The sequence below is a fragment of the Globicephala melas genome, chromosome 10, assembly GCF_963455315.2.
Source record: "Globicephala melas chromosome 10, mGloMel1.2, whole genome shotgun sequence".
Classification (NCBI taxonomy): Eukaryota; Metazoa; Chordata; class Mammalia; order Artiodactyla; family Delphinidae; genus Globicephala; species Globicephala melas.
Window position 1 is genome coordinate 6,729,287 of NC_083323.1, and position 20,323 is coordinate 6,749,609.

Consider the following 20,323-nt stretch of genomic DNA (forward strand, 5'->3'; position numbering starts at 1 on the left):
CTCAGCCATTTTCTAGACTTATTATTTTGAAATTTATCAGTAATAAAGGAAAAGATGGGACTTGCTTCCAGTATCAGGAGAAGTCTTCTTAGTGGAATAGTGCATTGTATCTTTCACCTTATCAAGGGCAAACTCCAGGGCAGTTCTGTTCTACAGTTGAAGAAACCGAAGCTTAAGAAGTGAGTAATGTGCTCAAGATCTCACTAACGGTATGATGCAAAACCAGTTCAGAATCTGACTGTGTCCGGGTTCAGAGTCCATGCATGCCCTTTCTGCTACATCATGCTGCCAGGAGCTGTGGGGACAGAGACAGGAGTGGTTGACTCACTGGAAGGAGGCTCCCGAGGAAGGGATGTTTGAGCAGGTCTTCACAGAAGCGTCTGAGTTAATCAGATGGTAGAAGTGGACAGAGAACTAGCATTCTAGACATGGTAACAGCTTGGGCAAAGACCTGAGGTCTGAAGCACCTTTGGGGTATGGAGAGAAGTTCGGTGTCACTGGAGTAGGAGGTGTGAAATGAGGTCATGAAAAGCGGAGCTGGAAATTCTGTTGGTGTCAGAAGCTGAAGAATCTTAAATTCCATGCTGTGAACTCTGTGGTGTTTCCTCAGACCGGTTAAGTGGGAAACCAGAATCTTGTTTATTTGCAAAATGTGTCAAACAAACAGAAAAGCACAGAGTCTAATGGCACCTGTGTACCCATCACCCAGATTTAACAGATGTCACAGTTGGATCCTCCTGAGTACCTCCCTCCCTTCACTTAGAACCATATTCCCAAACACCAGGCCTTTTTCGTATGTATCATTTCTAAAATTTATCCATGTTCATACATACAGAGCTAGAGAACTAGTTTGGAATTCTTCCATTGTTAATTCATCTAATATAGTAAAAGGAATAAAAGCTTGATCCTACAAAATCACAAGTACCCCCTCAGGCTGGTTTGACATGTCTCCATTCGGCTGAAAGTATATCCTGGCTTTCTGGCACGGTTGAAGTTATTATAGGCTTATACCTTGTACTTTGCCCCTTGGAGGATCAGCCATTTTTCTAAGAAGCCTGGGTTCCATTTAGTGAGGAATGGCATTTATAAACTCAAAACTGAATGTCAGCTTGGTTCCCTAGGATTATTAGCGTTCTAAAATTACAATGCGTGTGTGTGTGTGTGTGTGTGTGTGTGTGTGTGTGTGTGTGTAATGTTTAGCTTTCTAATTCACCTGGAGTTTATTTTTATGGTTATCATGAGATGGGATCTAACACAATTATTTTTCTCGCTGAAAAATTCCAGAAATGTAGCATGTTATCCCAATACCCTTTAATTTATTTTAATTATAATTCAGAAAAAGTTATGATACATGGTAGGACAAATATCTTCTGACTTTTCAGTTTCCCAAATTTTCTTGACTAGCTTCACATGTTTTCTTTAATTGAGCTTTAGAATTCATTTATCAAAGCCTCACAGAGACAGTGGAGAGTCCTCTGGTTGAGGGGGTGATGGTGAGGAGACTTGAAGAATGAGGCTTCAGAGCTTGGGAGATGAGTTATGTTGAGCAAAGTAAGTAAATTGATTAAGCAAGTATGTAAGTATATATTGAGGATAATGGGAGCCAGGTGTCTTAACTATCTGAGGAGGGAATTACAAACATGGAAAGATGGAAGGTTGGAAAGATCCTTGAGGGTTTTGGGTTGGAATTGGAGGTGTCAGGATGAACGTGTGGTTCTTAAACGTATATACAACTGTAGATATAGAAGTACTTATAGGTGTGGGTGTTCGTGTACATGCATAATATTTTCTAGCTAGAAACAGTGACATCCCAATAGCAATGAACAATCCTAGCACTCAGATCCTTGTTTCTAAATATTATCCTCCTCTAAAATGAATCAAGTGTCCTTGGAGAAATGGCTAGTTCCAGGGGTGTGGGTGGGGAAAGTAAATGATGAGCCTAAAACATCTTGTGCCAGGAAGTAAGGGAATGCTCAAGGAATGGAACATGTCAAAAGGATACAGGGCCCAGTTTGAAGAGGTCTCCACTCGCCAAATGTGGATAGTTTGAGAATCAAATAGATGAATGAATACATGGGTGAGGAGGGAAAGTTCTGCCTGCTAATGATGGATAGAGAATCACCATTTGGCAACCATCCTAGAGGTGGTTGATTCACATGGGAGTCATCAATGAGTGGATGTTTGACAAAGAACAAGATGTTGGCATAATCTCAGGATTCTCCCATGAGATACTCAACCGGTTACAAAGGTAAAGTGGTAGCTTTACAGTGGAGAAGCCTGGCAGAGATGGGCTTGACCCGGTGAATGAGATTGACATCACCACCAGTGGAGGGATGGCTTGCCATCCATCCCTGATGTGATACACTGAAAAGAGCACAGCATCACGTCTCTGATACTACTGCCAAGATAGCGGGACCTGAGCCTGGACATGCAGGTTGAGGACCATGCTACAGAATGAAAGGGCTATGCTCTGTTAAGGACATGGAAGTCAGGAAAACATTGGGGAACTATTTCAGATTGGTGAGACACTGGTGAGACATGACAACTTGTATTCCTGGATGGGATCCTGGGCCAGAAAGGAAAAAGAAACGTTGTTGGGACAGTTAACAAAATTTGAATGGACTCCGTGGATTGGATTGGTGGTGTAGTGTGAATGTTGATTTCCTGGTGTGGAGGGTTTTATGCTGGTTATGCAGTTGAATGTTCCTTTTTTTGGAAATGTACACTGGACTATTTAGGGGTGATAGGGCTTCATGTCTTCAGCTTACTCTCAAAGAGGTCAGGAAGAAGCTAATTTTTATACAGGCTGTATAATATTTATACAGGCTGTATATAGTCATCCCTCAGTATCTGCAGGGGAGTGGTTCCAGGACCCCCTCAGACACCAAAATCTGTGGATGCTCAAGTCCCTTATATAAAATGGCATAGTATTTGCATATAAACTATGTACATCCTTCCATACATCATCTCTAGATTACTTACAATACCTAGTACAATGTAAATGCTACATTACATACACATAGTTATAAACTCAGTGTGAGTACTATATATTATAAATAGTTGCTAGGCAAGCAGCAGATTCAAGCTGTGCTTTTTGTAACTTTCTGGAATTTTTCCCCCCTAATATATTTGATCTGTGGTTGGTTGAATCTACAGATGCAGAGCCCATAGATAACAGAGGGTTGACTGTATAGGTAATGAATATGTATAGGTAGTGGAACAAATGATATGAAATATTAACTAAAAAGTAAAATGATATTATCAGTTGGGGAACCTTGTCGCTTTCCTGTACATGTGAAATTATTTCAAAATAAATTATTTTTTAAGACCCTACTGAGATTTTGACCAGAATATTATTAGTTTTATAAACTGATCTGTGGAGACTTGACCTCTTTATGATACTGTGTCTTTTCATCTAGATACGTTATGTGTTTCCCTGGTGGGTTGGTTTATTTTGTTTTGTTTTTGAGCTCTTCTTTGGAGTCCTTTGGTAAAGTTTATTTCGACATGTAGCTTTTGCCTACTCCTACTTTGGATTAGTCCTCTGGTATCTTTTAAATTTTGTTGCTGTTATAAAATGAAGCCATTTTTGCCTATAAGTGGCAACACTGATTGCTTTCTGTTATCCTTTTTGCCTGTGAAGGTTTAGAAATTATGTACTCATACAACCTTTAAGTGAGGAAAAAAAATTAATAACATCTCAGAAGCCCTCAGGCTCAACAGTTAGGAAAAAACCCACAGGGAGCCCCAGCTAGCTCCAGAGATACCACCAGCTCTACGCCTTTTCCAAAACTATTGGCCATCCTGCCCACAGTTGAGGTCATCTAGATTGATCTTGTGAATATGAGACAGGCAGTTATCTAATGGGAATGGGATTGAGCCCCTTTGGCCTGTCCAGGAGAAGTTTATGGCGTTTCCATGCAGTTACAGAAACATGTGGTGATAGGATGCTGTGGTCTCTTAGCTATTTGAGATTATGTCTAAAAATAGGGCTGCCCACTCTGGGGTGGAATTCAGCTGTTTTTAGGTCTAATTCTGAAAAATAGCTCAGAGAGCCGGTGTTTTCTGTGTACACACTCACTTGGGCACCACAGTGTATGTGTGGTGTTGGTGCCAGGTTTTCTAGAGCGAGGATTCCTGCCTGACATTGCCCATTTCTCCCCCACCTGCCCCTGGGCTTGTAGGGTCTCCTCTGCCTTCCTTTTTCCCTTCTCAGTCAGGAAAGTGCTTTGCTGTCAGCAGAACAAAGATTTTTTTTTTTTTTTTTTTTGCTGTACGTGGGCCTCTCACTGTTGTGGCCTCTCCCGTTGCGGAGCACAGGCCCTGGACGCGCAGGCTCAGCGGCCATGGCTCACAGGCCTAGCCGCTCCGCGGCATGTGGGATCCTCCCAGACCGGGGCACGAACCCGCGTCCCCTGCATCGGCAGGCGGACTCCCAACCACTGCGCCACCAGGGAAGCCCCAAAGATATTTTTGAGATAGTGTGAGAGGTATATTTTTAAAATAAGGTTAATGAAATTTTAAGTGATTATTTTCTATGCAGGTATTAATGTCTATAGAAATGAAAATGCATCCACAATCCTGCCTCCCTGAATAATAGAAGGGTTTTCACTATTCCGTACTGTTTGGCCTTGGACCAAATGACTTCCAGATAGTTGTAACCATAGCACACATATGGTTACTTTTCTTCATCTTAGTATGTAAAACAGGCATTTCCTATGGTGCTAGAATCTTCACAGTTGTTTTCAATGAATATGTACTATTTCATTGAGTGAAAATACCATAATGTGTTTAATCATTTTCAAATGCTAAAAAGTTAGATTCTTGCCCATCTTTTCTGCTTATAGGTATCACTGGAGTGAATACGTTGGTACTGTGGTTTTTGCTTGGTTGTTTTGAGATTTCCTTAGGATAGAAATCTAGTAAATATTGATAGAATTACTGGGTCAAAAGATGTTAATATTTTTATTACCAAAGAGCTTTTCCAAAGGGTTGTACTAATTTATGCTGCTTTTGCTATTGTTTGTACCAGCTTCACCCCAACCTCACCAGGTGTCATATCATCTCTGCTTTTTTTCTTTTTTTAATTTAATAGCTATGAATTTGTGCTCCCACTTTTTGCCAGCAATGTATTTGATCGTGGTTGAAGGTGGATGTGTTTTATAGCTTGCATGGTTAATACAAAACAGATTTTGACCCTCAGAGCAAACTTCTTACATCTGTAGCACTCTGGTGGGTGTCTTTTCCTCTAGACGACAGACTTGCAAATTCTGAGTTGGTTCCTTAAGCTGCTTTCTGGGCTCCCAAGCCAGGGACAGGCCAGCACCATCAGCACATTATCTTACTCTTAAGGCCTAATTGTACTGAGACACCTGTCAGCCACCAAGAAGGGTCTAGGCTCTGTTCATCTGCAAATATGATATAGAATATGAAATATCAAATCAAAACCTTGAGCAAATCTTTTTGCCTGATCTACTTAGGAAGATTCCATGTTTGCACATACATAGAGCAAACAACATAGAACTACCCAGGTATAGAAAGTCAACTCAACTCTGGAAAATTTCAAGATTTCCTTCTAAAATAACTCCCAATCTGTCAAAGTCTTGCTGCTGTTTCATGGAAGGCTTCTGTCAGAAGTACAGGTTGGGTTCTGGGGTGGGCATTCCATATCCCACCTGTCTGTTTACTATGAATGTTTTGCTTGTTTAACTTCTCTGAGCCTCACTTTACAGAAAGGAGCACTAATACTTGTTAGAGCATGGTGAGGATTAAATACATTAATATTTATGTAAAGTGCCTGGTACAGTGTGTGGCTTGTGTTAGAGATGCAGGAAATAGGTGATAGCTACAGTTATTGTCTAAGTGTTAGGATTTTTTTTTTTTTTTTTTTCTGGCTGTGCTGCTAGGCATGTGGGATCTTTGTTCCCTGACCAGGGATCAAACCTGTGCCCCCTGCAGTGGAAGCGTGGAGTCTTAACCACTGGACCGCCAGGGAAGACCCAAAGTGTTAGGAATATTTAAAACCTGGATTTAAGTGCTCCTTGCTCAATTTGTGGTACAGTGAAAGAAGGGAAAGTGGGTTTTAGAACCAAAAGAATTTGAGTTATAGGATATCAGCTTCAGTTTATCCTAGAAGAGTGACTTTTGGCAAATTACATAATTTATCTGTTTTTTTTTTTTCTCACCTGTAAGTTGAAATATATGTAAAACTACCCAGTGCCTGACACACAGAATAAATGGTAGCTATTATCATCAATAGTGCATACCTTTAGATAGTGGTTAAAGGCAAATGCACTTCACTAAGTTTGTTTTTACTAACAGAGAAAAGCTAACAAATGACCTGCTTCAAGGAAGACTTGTGGAAAAGGTCACATTTCAGGAGCTCTTAAGATTCTGGGAACCATATGACCTGACTCAGTAGGAAGGAATTTGTGGACCTAGGGATGTTTCAGAGATGGCTTCAAGGTGAGGGCAGGACGATGGCCCAGAGCGGATGGAGCAGGTTTGATTGAGAGGGTGGAGATGAGCAGAAATTGGGTTGGGAAGATGCCAGAGGGCTTCAAGGCATGTGGGGAGGCAATGCTGTCAAAACAGCAGGTGAAGAAAAGCTGTTCCAGGTGATTGGTTCTGGGAAAGAGACCTTCTAGAGATGTTATTCTAGTCCAAGAAAGATGAGAATGGCAGTGACAAGGCTGGAGAGGTAAAGGGCAAATCCAAGAGGTGGAAAAGTCACAGGATTAGGTAACACCATAAATACAAAGAGTTCAAGGAAGAGATGAGTTTGAGGTTGTTCTCAAGCATCTTGCCTAGGGATGTCTAAGAGGTGATCGTGGTTCTCCTTGGGGATAGGAAGTTGGGTCAATTGAGGAAAGAACATTTTTGTCCTTGAGAATGAGTTGGTGACTGCCTAAAAATGTATTTTGTCATCTTTATGGAAATTAATCCAGCCACAAGTGACACTGCCTAGAGTCTTTACATGCAAAGGTGACTGTTCTGTCTCCCCACCACCACCAAAAGAGGGCTGGAGGCCTTGTCATTAAAACCATTACCATATGGTTAGTAAGTCCTGCATACCTGACCCACCCCATCCCTGGCGGTCAGAGTCCCAACCAATTTTGAATCCTGGGCATTTCTTTCCTCCTTGCAGCTTGGCTGTGCATTTTGTCTGACATTTATAGGTGTTTTGTTATGGGAGGATTTTTAGACCCTCTGGTATGTTGCATGAAATAGAAGTCTCTCCCTTCCCAAGTGATAATATTCTACTCTGAAATCCTAGGAATGAGAGAAGAACGATATTAGTCAGGGTCCTGGTGGGAAACAGATGGCACACTCAAACTGGGTAATTTAAGGAGCATTTAATTGTTTCATCCAGGCAAAAGGAAGCTTTCTATGCCAGGTATGAAGAGTTTTGATAGAGGAATTAAGGATTTACCCAACCATTGGAAGAACTGGGATTGGGAAGGTCAGGGAAGCTGCTACCGATCATCTCACACTGAAACACCACAGTGAGTGGTTCTTGTGAGCTCATGGGGAAGCCGCTTAGGAATCCACGTCTGCTGCAGCCACCTCCAGGAGTATTACCGTCTCCTTTTCTTCTGCCTTTCAGATCTTTCTTGTGCTCCTCTTTGTAAACTCTAACCCAGATTATGCTGGAAAAAGGGTTCTGAAAAGGTAGCTCCCAGGTTCTGGTCTGCAGAGGAGAACTTAGAGGGTGGTCACAATGCTGCTGAGTTGTCCACAGTGCAGAACTGGGACTATTTACAAAGGGCCAGCAGGGACTGGGGACACCAGTAGAGAAAGTGGAGTCTCCTGGGCTAGCAGTAGCAGGAGGTGTTAGTATCCCTGGGCCTGGAAGGCAAGAGGAGGAAGCCATTCCTCGAGCCTGGAGACGGTGGCTGCTGAGGTTGCCCACCCGGGGCTTGGCCATTGGTGGGTCATCTCAGCCAGTCTCAGCCACTGCAGGGTGGGAGCCAGGAGGGTAAATTCCTCCTCCTCACCCTCCTCCTGCCTCTTCCAGGCAACTGGACCAGAAGCCAGAGGGGCAGTGGAGCCTCTTGACGGTCCCTATGGTGCCCCTTCCCAGAGACAGTAGGATGGAGGTGGGTGAGGAGTAAGGTTGGAGGGAAAGCAGAATAATCCACCAGACAAGGGCCATAACTATAAGTATTTGTGTTGTTAACATCTTGAAGAGTAAAGCATTTTTTCAAGGTAAGGGAGGACAATAAGCAGAAAATCAAAGGTTAAACCTGAATAAAAGAGGAAGCAGGTACTGGAAAAGATCTCTCAAGGAAACTGTCTTGAAGACAGTTTGGAAAACTTCGTGGAGAAGAGAATGGTTTGGGGAGTGGGATGATATCGGACACGAGGAGGAAGAAGGACAAAGAAGGCTAATGTTGGTTTTCTACAAGATGGCAAGGTCGTTGGCCCTGGGGTAGGGTGGAGAGTGCGGCTGCAGGGGGAAGCAGTGCTTGTAGTGAGGTCAGTGTGGACTCTGGATCATGAACCATGGAACACATAAGGCACTATGTTCTGGACTTCACCAGTGCGCCTCCATAGCCCTCCCGAAACCATTCGGAAGTTTAGGAAAATGGGAGAGAACCAGGAAGGGGAGAGTTGGGGAGGGAGGCGAGTTGGTAAACCTTTTTCATATTAGGTATAGAAATTCCTTATGGGTGACTTTGCTTCCTTTTAGAGTGTCATTTTTTCTTTACTGCATCTGTACTCATTCAAACGAGGAAATTCAGGCATTTGCCACTATTAATCATGAAGCTATAAAACTGATTACACTGATGCTCTGCTTTTCTTAAATGATGGGACAGTATTGGAATTATCTATTAGTAGCTTATTTTATACACTGCTGCTAAAATTAGTACTTTGGGTTTACATTTTCAATTGCTGGTATACTTGGTTTTCCTAATTGCTTTACTTGGAAATACTAAAAAATGAACTTGCACCCACTTTCTGGTGATCAGATACTTCATGTGTACCGAGAGTGTTTAACTTGACTAATACCCTGCAGGAGATACCTGGCTGTGGTTTTTTTTTTTTCTCTAGTCTTTTTTCATCTAGTCCATAAACCAGAACAATAACAATAGGGAAGAGGATGACATCATACAGGACAGGAAACCTCTGAGAAGGGCTGAGAGCACACCTCCGAAGGAACTGTACCTAAATCTGTCTCCCACTCTGGAGATGGGATTCTCTGAGGAGCCAGGCAGCCGGAGGCGGAGGCGGGAAGTGCTGATGTTACAGTGTTCTTTACTTCTTAGCAGCTCTTGCTGAGGAAAAATTTGGAGCAAGTGGCAACATTGTTTATATACTCATTTTTCAGAAGACTGATTTTATTTACAGAAGGATTAATTAAACAACATGTAAGATGTTTATTTATGGAGAGATGATCTCTCAAGGAAGGTTTTCATTAAACTGCCAGATTTAGTAGCTGCCTTTTATCATGTAGAGAAAGCCACTGGCATTAAGAGCTAGGGTAGGACACCACAAACAGGAAGAATACCTGTGTGGACAGAATTGGTCCTGACAGTCTTAGTTCCTAAGGTGCTTACTAACTTACCCTAAGTGGCTTAATGGGGACGTCCTTGTGAGAGGGGAATAGAGAAGCACATAACTTCAAAGTATTGTTGGTGGGGTCATCCACTTTCAAGGCTGACCTCTGACAGGACAAGTGGCAGTTGTCACTGACTCATATTAGATCCTCTGGGTACTGTAGTGTTAAGAACGTGGCCTGAAGGTGCAGACTGCCAGGCCAGCCTTGTGAACTCTGTGCTTCAGTTTCCTCATCTGGAAGATGAGGATGCTGATTTTGTGAGGATTCGGTGAGTCAGTGCTTGTAAAGTGCTGGTACAGTATCAAGCACTACAGTAAGCACTCCAGTAGGAGTTATCTGTTGCCCAGCAGATGCAGTGGAACACAGAAAATAGCTGTCTGTTGCAAAGGCATTTTGAAGAGGATGAGAAGAGGTTTCCTTTAGATTCTGAGATTATTTGTACTTGAATGTTTAAAGGTGACTTTGGGTCATGTGATTATATAATCAAACTTAATATCCAAGTAGTAGACTCTTGTCTAGCTATTCAGACTTAAGATACTTCAGGAAGAAGTAGGTCAAGCTTTCAGAGTTTAGAGTTGCTGACCATCTTCAGCTGTGGTCCATGTTTAATTTCTGCAGTCTCCTCACAGCTCTCATATGGACTTAAGTGGGGTTTTTTCCCTCTGGAACTGGATAATTTTACAGGTAGGATCTCAGGCATCATCTAGCTCTGCTTTCAGATCAGTCATATTCTATTTTCTCTTCCTGCTCTTCTCTCATCTCACTGCCACACCACCACCTCTGAGTATGGAAGTTCTCGCCTGGTTCTCTGAGGCTTACTTCTTGTGCATTTACTGGTTTATAGAATGCCTGCTGTGTGCTCCTTACTGTTTTAATGACAGGAGGATTACAGCAAGGCACCAAGTCTCTGCCCTTGGAAGTTTACATTCTAGTGGGGGCTGGGGACAGATAGTATAGAAGTAGCGCATATGTACCTGTTGGGAATAAATACTGGGGAGGAAACAAGGCAGGGGAATCAGGAAGGCCCAGGTGAGGGTGTGGAGTTAGCTGTTTTTTAATAGGATGGCCAGGGGAAAGCCAAACTGGTTCCTGGAAGGAAGTAAAGGGGCAAGCCGTGTGCCTCTGGAGGAGGAGCATCGCCGGCAAGAGCAAAGTTCCTCTGTAGAAATGCTGGTGGCCCGGCCCAGAGGCAAGGAGACAGCAGAACTAGGGCAGAGAGTGGCAGAGGAGGACGTCAGAGAAGTTAGGAGGTAGGGGGTGGGCCTCCCAGACCAGCTTCACTTGGGATGAAATGGGGAGCCACTGCAGGGCTTGGAGATACGGAATCCAGCTTACCAACTCACCTTTTAAAAGAATCACTGACTTTCCTGCCCGCAACTTCTTTTTCAGCTCCCCTGAGAGGGAATTAAGAAAGTAGATTCATAAGCCATTGTAGGAAAACTTTGTCTTAACTTACCCTAGCCCATGTGTGTTTTGTAATTTCTTTTTTGAATAATTGATTCTAAAGTCATTTGGAGCAGTTTGACCTTGTCTTATTCATCTCTGACTCTGAGGAGACAGGCCCAGGCAAAAGGTGTAAAATAGAGAGCTAGTGGAAACCTGCGGTACAGCACAGGGGGCTCAGCTCGGTGCTCTGTGACGACCTAGATGGGTGGGATGGGGGGGTTGGGGTGGGAGGGAAGACCTAGAGGTAGGGGATATATGTATACATATAGCTGATTCACTTCACTGTACAGCAGAAAATAACACAACATTGTAAAGCAATTATACTCCAATTAACAAAAACAGCTCTTGATTAATTGTTTAAGAGGAGTATTATATTACATGAGAATTACATTAGCAAATGTAATGCAAAGTGTTGACCCAATCAGATGACTTTGGGAAGAGTCTAGGTCCTAGGCTTGGTGAATTCTAATTTTCCTCTATATCTTTTGCTGTTCTCCTGTGTGACTGAATTCTCTCTTTCATAGGAATGGCCAATAATAACTTTGTGAATACTAGATTGGCAAGTCAAAAACTACATGGGGGTCAGAGATGCTAAAACTTCTTGCAAACCTCCGGAAAGAATCTGGACAAATAATCACTGCTACTTTGGCTTATGATGCCTAGCCCTTTGAACCTGGGAGTTGAGGATGGGGGCGGGTGGTGGGGCTTGGACATACTTATGTGTCAAGAAGAGGTTAACCCCTAAGATTGTATAGCTGACTGAAGCAATAAGGAATCCATGCAGTGTTAAGAGTTGAGTGTCCCGGGGTCACCCACCATCACAGATTGTTGGTAATTATAGTAAACCTGCAGTCACATGCATTAGGATATAAGGAGCTGACTTCTGTTCTCAGGCCAGTTCTATTTCTCAGAGTCGGGGAGGGGAGTAACTGCCTCATCATTAAGTGAGACTCTCAGTTCAATAATCAGTCTAATAATACATGAAACAAACTATATGAAAGTGTTTTTTTCTCACCCCTCCCCCACCATAACTGGAAGACTTTTTAAAAATTGTTGGATTTTTTATTGACAATATAGCCCCATATTTTGGGGGCTCATTTATCTAATAGTGAGGTTTTTACTGTATTGAATTTGTATTTACCCAGAATGAATGTTTCTTTTCATACTATCGTAGACTTCTGCCTCACTCTTATGGATGTTTCTTTGCTTATTTGCAGCTTCAGAAATGGATAGGATAAGAAATAAAGGAGATGAAATTCAAACCAGTTAATTTCATCTGGGCATCTGAATTTTCACGTCCCCTCCATCTCTAAACTTGATTTTATTTGTACTGAGGAGATGCATGTCTAATACTCGTTTTTTTTTTCTTCCATTTCCAGGAGGGCTGTTGGCCTGCTGCGGTGCTGCTGAACAGTATGCAGTCCTTCCGGGAGCAAAGCAGTTACCACGGAAACCAGCAGAGCTACCCACAGGAGGTACACGGCTCATCCCGGATAGAAGAGTTCAGCCCTCGCCAGGCCCAGATGTTCCAGAATTTTGGGGGTGCAGGTGGCAGTAGTGGTGGCAGTGGCAGCAGCAGTGGTGGTGGACGACGAGGAACAGCGGCTGCTGCTGCAGCAGCGGCAATGGCTAGCGAAACCTCCGGCCATCAGGGCTACCAGGGTTTCAGGAAAGAGGCTGGAGACTTTTACTACATGGCAGGCAGCAAAGACCCCGTGGCAGCCGGAACCCCGCAGCCTGCTCAGCGAAGGCCTTCTGGGCCTGTGCAGAGCTATGGACCCCCCCAGGGGAGCAGCTTTGGCAATCAGTATGGGAGTGAGGGTCATGTGGGCCAGTTTCAAGCACAGCACTCTGCCCTTGGTGGCGTGTCTCATTATCAGCAGGATTACACGGGACCTTTCTCTCCAGGGAGCGCTCAGTACCAGCAGCAGCCTTCCAGCCAACAGCAGCAGCAAGTGCAGCAGTTGAGACAGCAGCTTTACCAGTCCCATCAGCCTCTGCCGCAGGCCACTGGCCAGCCAGCGTCCGGCTCATCCCACATGCAGCCGATGCAGCGGCCCTCAACTCTGCCAGCCTCTGCCACTGGTTACCAGTTAAGAGTGGGTCAGTTTGGCCAACACTACCAGTCTTCTGCCACGACCTCCTCCTCCTTCCCTTCACCACAACGCTTCAGCCAGTCTGGACAGAGCTATGACGGCAGTTACAGTGTGAATGCTGGATCCCAGTACGAAGGACATAATGTGGGTTCTAATGCACAGGCTTACGGAACACAATCGAATTACAGCTATCAGCCTCAATCTATGAAGAATTTTGAACAGACGAAGATTCCACAAGGGGCCCAGCAGGGGCAGCAGCAGCAGCAGCAGCAGCAGCAGCAACAGCAACAGCAGCAGCAGCAGCAGCAGCAGCAGCAGCATCCGCAGCATGTGATGCAGTATACCAACACTGCCACCAAGCTGCCGCTGCAAAGCCAGGTGGGGCAGTACAGCCAGCCCGAGGTTCCTGTGAGGTCCCCCATGCAGTTTCACCAGAACTTCAGCCCCATTTCTAACCCTTCCCCGGCTGCTTCTGTGGTTCAGTCTCCAAGCTGTAGCTCTACCCCATCTCCTCTTATGCAGAGTGGGGAGAATCTCCAGTGTGGGCAAGGCAATGTGCCGATGGGTTCCAGAAACAGAATTCTACAGTTAATGCCTCAACTCAGCCCAACCCCATCAATGATGCCCAGTCCTAATTCTCATGCTGCAGGCTTCAAAGGGTTTGGACTAGAAGGGGTGCCAGAAAAGCGGCTGACAGATCCTGGGTTGAGTAGTTTGAGTGCCCTGAGTACGCAAGTGGCCAATCTTCCTAATACTGTTCAACACATGCTACTTTCCGATGCACTGACACCTCAGAAGAAGACCTCCAAGAGGCCTTCTTCATCTTCTAAGAAAGCAGACAGCTGCACAAACTCCGAAGGCTCCTCACAGGCTGAAGAACAACTGAAGTCCCCTATGGCAGAGTCGCTGGATGGAGGCTGCTCCAGCAGTTCCGAGGATCAAGGTGAGAGGGTGAGGCAGCTAAGTGGCCAGAGCACCAGTTCTGACACCACCTACAAGGGTGGAGCCTCAGAGAAAGCAGGCTCCTCACCAGCACAAGTCACTCAGAATGAAGCCCCCAGACTCAGTGCCAGTCCTGTAGCCAGAGAAGAGACCGCCTCACCAGGTGCTAAGGACATGCCATTGTCATCTGAGGGCAACCCAAAAGTCAGTGAGAAGACAGTTGGGGTGATTGTCTCCCGGGAAGCTATGACAAGTCGGGTAGAAAAACCTGGTGGGCAAGAAAAAGGCTCCCAAGAGGATGATCCTGCAGCCACTCAGAGGCCACCCAGCACTGGCGGGGGAAAGGAAACCAGTCATGCGTCACTTCCACAGCCAGAGCCTCCGGGAGGAGGAAATAAAGGAAACAAAAATGGAGATAATAACTCCAACCACAATGGAGAAGGAAACGGCCAGAGCGGGCACTCCACAGGGGGCTCTGGTTTTATAGGCAGAACTGAGCCTAGCAAATCTCCTGGAAGCTTGCGCTATAGTTACAAGGATAGCTTTGGGCCAGCCGTGCCAAGAAATGTCAGTGGCTTTCCTCAGTTTCCTACAGGACAAGATAAGGGGGACTTCACTAGCCATGGGGAGCGAAAGGGTAGGAATGAAAAGTTCCCTAGCCTCCTGCAGGAAGTGCTTCAGGGTTACCACCACCACCCTGACAGGAGATATTCTAGGAGTACTCAGGAGCACCAGGGCATGGCTGGTGGCCTAGAAGGAGCCACAAGGCCTAATGTGTTAGTTAGTCAAACCAATGAATTAGCTAGCAGGGGCCTTTTGAACAAAAGCATTGGTTCCCTATTAGAAAATCCCCACTGGGGCCCCTGGGAAAGGAAATCAAGTGGCTCGGCTCCTGAAATGAAACAGATCAATTTGGCTGACTATCCAATTCCCAGAAAGTTTGAAATAGAGCCTCAGTCATCAGCCCATGAGCCCGGGGGTTCCCTCTCTGAAAGAAGATCAGTGATCTGTGATATTTCTCCACTAAGACAGATTGTCAGAGACCCGGGGGCTCACTCACTGGGACACATGGGTGCCGACACCAGACTTGGGAGGAATGAACGTCTCAATCCAAGTTTAAGTCAGTCGGTCATTCTTCCAGGTGGGTTGGTGTCCATGGAAACAAAGCTGAAATCGCAGAGTGGGCAGATAAAAGAGGAAGACTTTGAACAATCCAAGTCCCAAGCTAGTTTCAACAACAAGAAATCTGGAGACCACTGCCACCCTGCTAGCATCAAGCATGAGTCTTACCGAGGCAACGCCAGCCCTGGAGCAGCTACCCATGATTCCATCTCAGACTATGGCCCACAGGACGGCAGACCCACGCCAATGCGGCGAGTCCCTGGCCGAGTTGGTGGTCGGGAGGGCATGAGGGGTCGTTCCCCTTCTCAGTATCATGACTTTTCAGAAAAATTGAAGATGTCTCCTGGGAGGAGCAGAGGCCCAGGGGGAGACCCTCATCACATAAACCCACATATGACCTTTTCAGAGAGGGCCAACAGGAGTTCTTTGCACACTCCCTTTTCTCCCAACTCAGAAAGCCTGGCCTCTGCTTATCACACAAACACTCGCGCTCATGCTTATGGGGACCCCAATGCAGGTTTGAATTCTCAGCTCCATTACAAGAGACAGATGTACCAACAGCAACAAGAGGAATATAAGGACTGGAGCAGCAGTTCTGCTCAGGGAGTGATCGCTGCGGCTCAGCACAGGCAGGAAGGACCCCGCAAGAGTCCAAGGCAGCAGCAGTTTCTTGACCGAGTACGGAGCCCCCTGAAGAATGACAAAGATGGCATGATGTATGGCCCACCGATGGGGACTTACCATGACCCCAGCGGTCAGGATGGTGGGCGCTGCCTCATGTCTAGTGATGGTCTTTCTAACAAAGGCATCGAATTGAAGCACGGCTCCCAGAAGTTACAACAAGAATCTTGTTGGGATCTTTCTCGGCAAACTTCTCCAGCCAAAAGCGGCGGTCCTCCAGGAATGTCCAGTCAGAAAAGGTATGGACCACCCCATGAGACCGACGGACATGGGCTAGCTGAGTCTACACAGTCATCCAAACCTAGTAATGTTATGCTAAGGCTTCCAGGTCAAGAGGATCATTCTTCTCAAAACCCCTTAATCATGAGGAGGCGTGTCCGTTCTTTTATCTCTCCCATTCCCAGTAAGAGACAGTCACAAGATGTGAAGAACAGTAACGCTGAAGATAAAGGGCGCCTCCTTCACCCATCAAAAGAAGGTGCTGATAAAGCCTTCAATTCCTATGCCCATCTTTCTCACAGCCAGGAGATCAAGTCCATCCCTAAGAGAGAATCCTCCAAGGACCTTCCAAGTCCAGATGGTAGAAACTGCCCTGCTGTTACCCTCACAAGTCCTGCCAAGACCAAAATACTGCCCCCACGGAAAGGACGGGGGTTGAAATTGGAAGCTATCGTTCAGAAGATCACATCCCCAAACATTAGGAGGAGTGCATCCTCGAACAGTGCGGAGGCTGCGGTAGACACGGTTACTCTGGATGACATCCTGTCTTTGAAGAGCGGCCCTCCCGAAGGCGGGAGTGGTGCTGTTCAGGATGCCGAGATGGAGAAGAGAAAAGGTGAGGTGGTGTCTGACCTAGTCTGTCCAACAAACCAGGAGTTGAGCGTAGAAAAGCCTCTTGCACGATCTTCGGAGGAGTGGCGTGGCAGTGGGGATGACAAAGTGAAGACCGAGACACACCCAGACACGGCCACTGCTGGAAAGGAACCTCCTGGTGCCATGACATCCGCAACCTCACAGAAGCCTGGGAGTAACCAAGGGAGACCAGATGGTTCCCTGGGTGGGACAGCACCTTTAATCTTTCCTGACTCAAAGAATGTACCTCCAGCGGGCTCATTCGCTCCTGAGGCAAACCCCAAGGCTGAAGAGAAAGAGAACGATACAGTGACCATTTCCCCCAAACAGGAGGGTTTCCCCCCAAAGGGTTATTTCCCATCAGGAAAGAAGAAGGGGAGACCCATTGGTAGTGTGAATAAGCAAAAGAAACAACAGCAGCCACCACCTCCACCCCCTCAGCCCCCCCAGATACCAGAAGGTTCTGCAGATGGAGAGCCAAAGCCAAAAAAGCAGAGGCAAAGGAGGGAGAGAAGGAAGCCTGGGGCGCAGCCAAGGAAGCGGAAAACCAAACAAGCAGTTCCCATCGTAGAGCCCCAAGAACCTGAGATCAAGCTGAAGTATGCCACTCAGCCACTGGATAAAACTGATGCCAAGAACAAGTCTTTTTTCCCTTATATCCATGTAGTAAACAAGTGTGAACTTGGAGCCGTTTGTACAATCATCAATGCTGAGGAAGAAGAACAGACCAAATTGGTGAGGGGTCGGAAGGGTCAGAGGTCCCTGACCCCTCCACCCAGCAGCACTGAAAGCAAGGTGCTCCCAGCTTCATCCTTTATGCTGCAGGGACCTGTCGTGACAGAGTCTTCTGTTATGGGGCACCTGGTGTGCTGTCTGTGTGGCAAGTGGGCCAGTTACCGCAACATGGGCGACCTCTTTGGACCCTTTTATCCCCAAGATTATGCAGCCACTCTCCCCAAGAATCCGCCTCCTAAGAGGGCCACGGAAATGCAGAGCAAAGTTAAGGTACGGCACAAAAGCGCTTCAAATGGCTCCAAGACGGACACTGAGGAGGAGGAAGAGCAGCAGCAGCAGAAGGAGCAGAGGAGCCTGGCCGCCCACCCCAGGTTTAAGCGGCGACACCGCTCGGAAGACTGTGGCGGAGGCCCCCGGTCCCTGTCCAGGGGGCTCCCTTGTAAAAAAGCAACCACCGAGGGCAGCAGCGAAAAGACTGTTTTGGACTCAAAGCCCTCCGTGCCCACCACTTCAGAAGGTGGCCCCGAGTTGGAGTTACAAATCCCTGAACTACCTCTTGACAGCAATGAATTTTGGGTCCATGAGGGTTGTATTCTCTGGGCCAATGGAATCTACCTGGTCTGCGGCAGGCTCTATGGCCTGCAGGAAGCGCTGGAAATAGCCAGAGAGATGGTGAGTACGAGAAATCCCTTACCAGTTGCTCTTTTTGTTACTTCTTTTTGATTCCTTTTCTTCCACCTTCACTTGTTTCAGCCGTATTTTTTATTCTTTCACATCACATGATGATTCCTCCAAATTAAAGCCCCTAAGCTCATGTACAACACAGGGAATATAGCCAGTGCTTTATAATAACCATAAATGGAGTATAACATTTAAAAATTGTGAACCACTATGTTGTACACCCGTAACTTACATAATATGGTACATCAACTATACTTCAATTAAAAAATAATAATAAAGCTCCTAGACCCAAATAACAGACAGAAAATTAAGTAATTTGGACATTTGTTTCACTTTTTACTTTTATTAGCAGTATGTGTTCACAGGTTACAGGGCCATGCTAGTGTCCTCCAGCTCATTAAAACAAACATCCCTGTTTCACCCGTTCTCAAACCTGATTCCTCTGCCAGTTTCCTGTGTTTCTAAACGATAAGTTTTTACTGCTACTTGTGTTATCTGTGGATCTTTTTTCCCATTTTTCAACATCTGACTCTGTAATACTTACGAAATATATACTGTGGATATAACTTCTTTCTTTTAAAACTTTTCACTTCTCTAGAATTATTAATTCATGTTTTTATTTGCTTTTTATTTTCTTGGACCACATCTTTCCAATCCAAACGGCTCCTTCCAAGGGGGTTTTTGTTCTTCAGGTCTTTTTTTTTTTTTTTAATTGGGGTATGGTTGTTTTACAATGTTGTGTTAGTTTCTACTGTACAGCGAAGTGAAGTAGAGTTCCCTGTGCTATACAGCAGGTTCTCATTAGTTATCTACTTTATACATATTAGTGTATATGTGTCAGGTCTCTCATAACTTTTCCTGGGGCGTTCATCATCATTTACTTCTTCCCTCTGTGGAATGCTGTTACCTTACCCATGTCTTTACCTTACTTAGTCTGGGTCCTCATTTAATGGAGTGCATCATCCTTTAGTATTTTCCCGAGAAAAAGGATGCTTGGGAGGTAAATACATTGAGATCTTATGTATCTGGACGTCTTTATCCCATCCTCACGTTTGATGGAGGGTTGGTTGGGTATAGAATCTAGTTGCCTCTCACGATCTTGGAGTCATGCTTCCTGACCTGTCCTCTGCCTCCTAGTGTTGCAGTCGACAGGACTGGAACCACTCTGATTTTCAGGCCCTAATATGTGTGTTGAGTCTTTCTCCTCTGGAAGTTTAAGGATCTTCTCATTTCCCTAGAGTTCTGAAATCTCAAATGATAGGCCTTGAGGTTGGCCTTTTCTTGCCATCTGTAACTCATGGCTGTTAGATCAGGAAGTTTATGTGTTACTTCTTTGATAATTTCCTTCCCTCTGTTTTCTCTATTCTCTCCTTCTGGAATTCCCATTAATTAGGAATTGTACCTCCTGGATTGATCTTCTGGCTTTGTCTTTTCTTTCCTATTCTGTGTTCTTTCTCTCTTTTTGTTCTGATTTCTCCATGCTTCCTACAACTTTATCATCTAATCAACCTTTTATTTATTTATTTTCATTTCTGATATTTTCAACAACTTTCTCTTCTCTGAATATCCCTCTGTGGGGACAGTTACATGGTTAAACTGGGTTGAGTAAGGGACCTAACTCCTCATACAGGCTTTGAGCTAATCTTCTGGTTTCCAGCCCCACCTTGTACCCCCCACTTTCTGAGACACCTGTGCTTCCCAGGCTCTGTGCCACAAGGTGGCTGGCTTTCTAGCGGCTCCTCCCCTGCACTCTCCCCTCTTCTTCCCTTCAGTCTGCTGAAGCACTTGCTCTGTTTTATTTCCGGTTTCCAGAATTTGGACATCTCCTGTGTGTTGTTTGTTTCCCCTCCCATTCTTCAGGTCCTCATGAATTTATAAGTTTATCCCTTTATTTTGTGGAAAGGAAACAGGTGTGTAAATGTATGTTCAGTCTGTGATGTTTAATCAGATGAGAGTTTTTTGTATTGATTTGTATTTGAAACTTTCCATGCTTGACAGATGTACAGGTGACTTTCAGTCATACTTAATAAGGGTTTTATCAGCCAGGATCATAGTATTCTTGGACACTTCATACTGTCCTCTCCTCCCCACTACATCTTCCCCACAAAGCACTGTATTTTATCATTGCATTATCCCCAGAATTTATAACAGTGTCTGATGTAAAGGAAGTGCTTGTAAACTATAGTCAAAAAATGTAATTAATGTG

The 20,323-nt window shown here is 45.2% G+C and overlaps 1 protein-coding gene across 9 annotated transcripts in view; it reads left to right on the forward strand.

The window, feature by feature from the left end:
* The window catches only part of TCF20 (transcription factor 20), a 185,868-nt gene that overhangs the window by 120,349 nt on the left and 45,196 nt on the right, over positions 1-20,323 (forward strand). For 8 of the 9 annotated variants that reach the window (XM_070046399.1, XM_030855752.2, XM_070046398.1 and 5 more), the window contains one exon: positions 12,388-18,108. In XM_070046399.1, coding sequence (XP_069902500.1) covers positions 12,388-18,108 — 5,721 coding nt within the window. The remainder of the gene's footprint in view (positions 1-12,387; positions 18,109-20,323) is intronic. The other variant, XM_070046400.1, reaches the window with a different exon arrangement.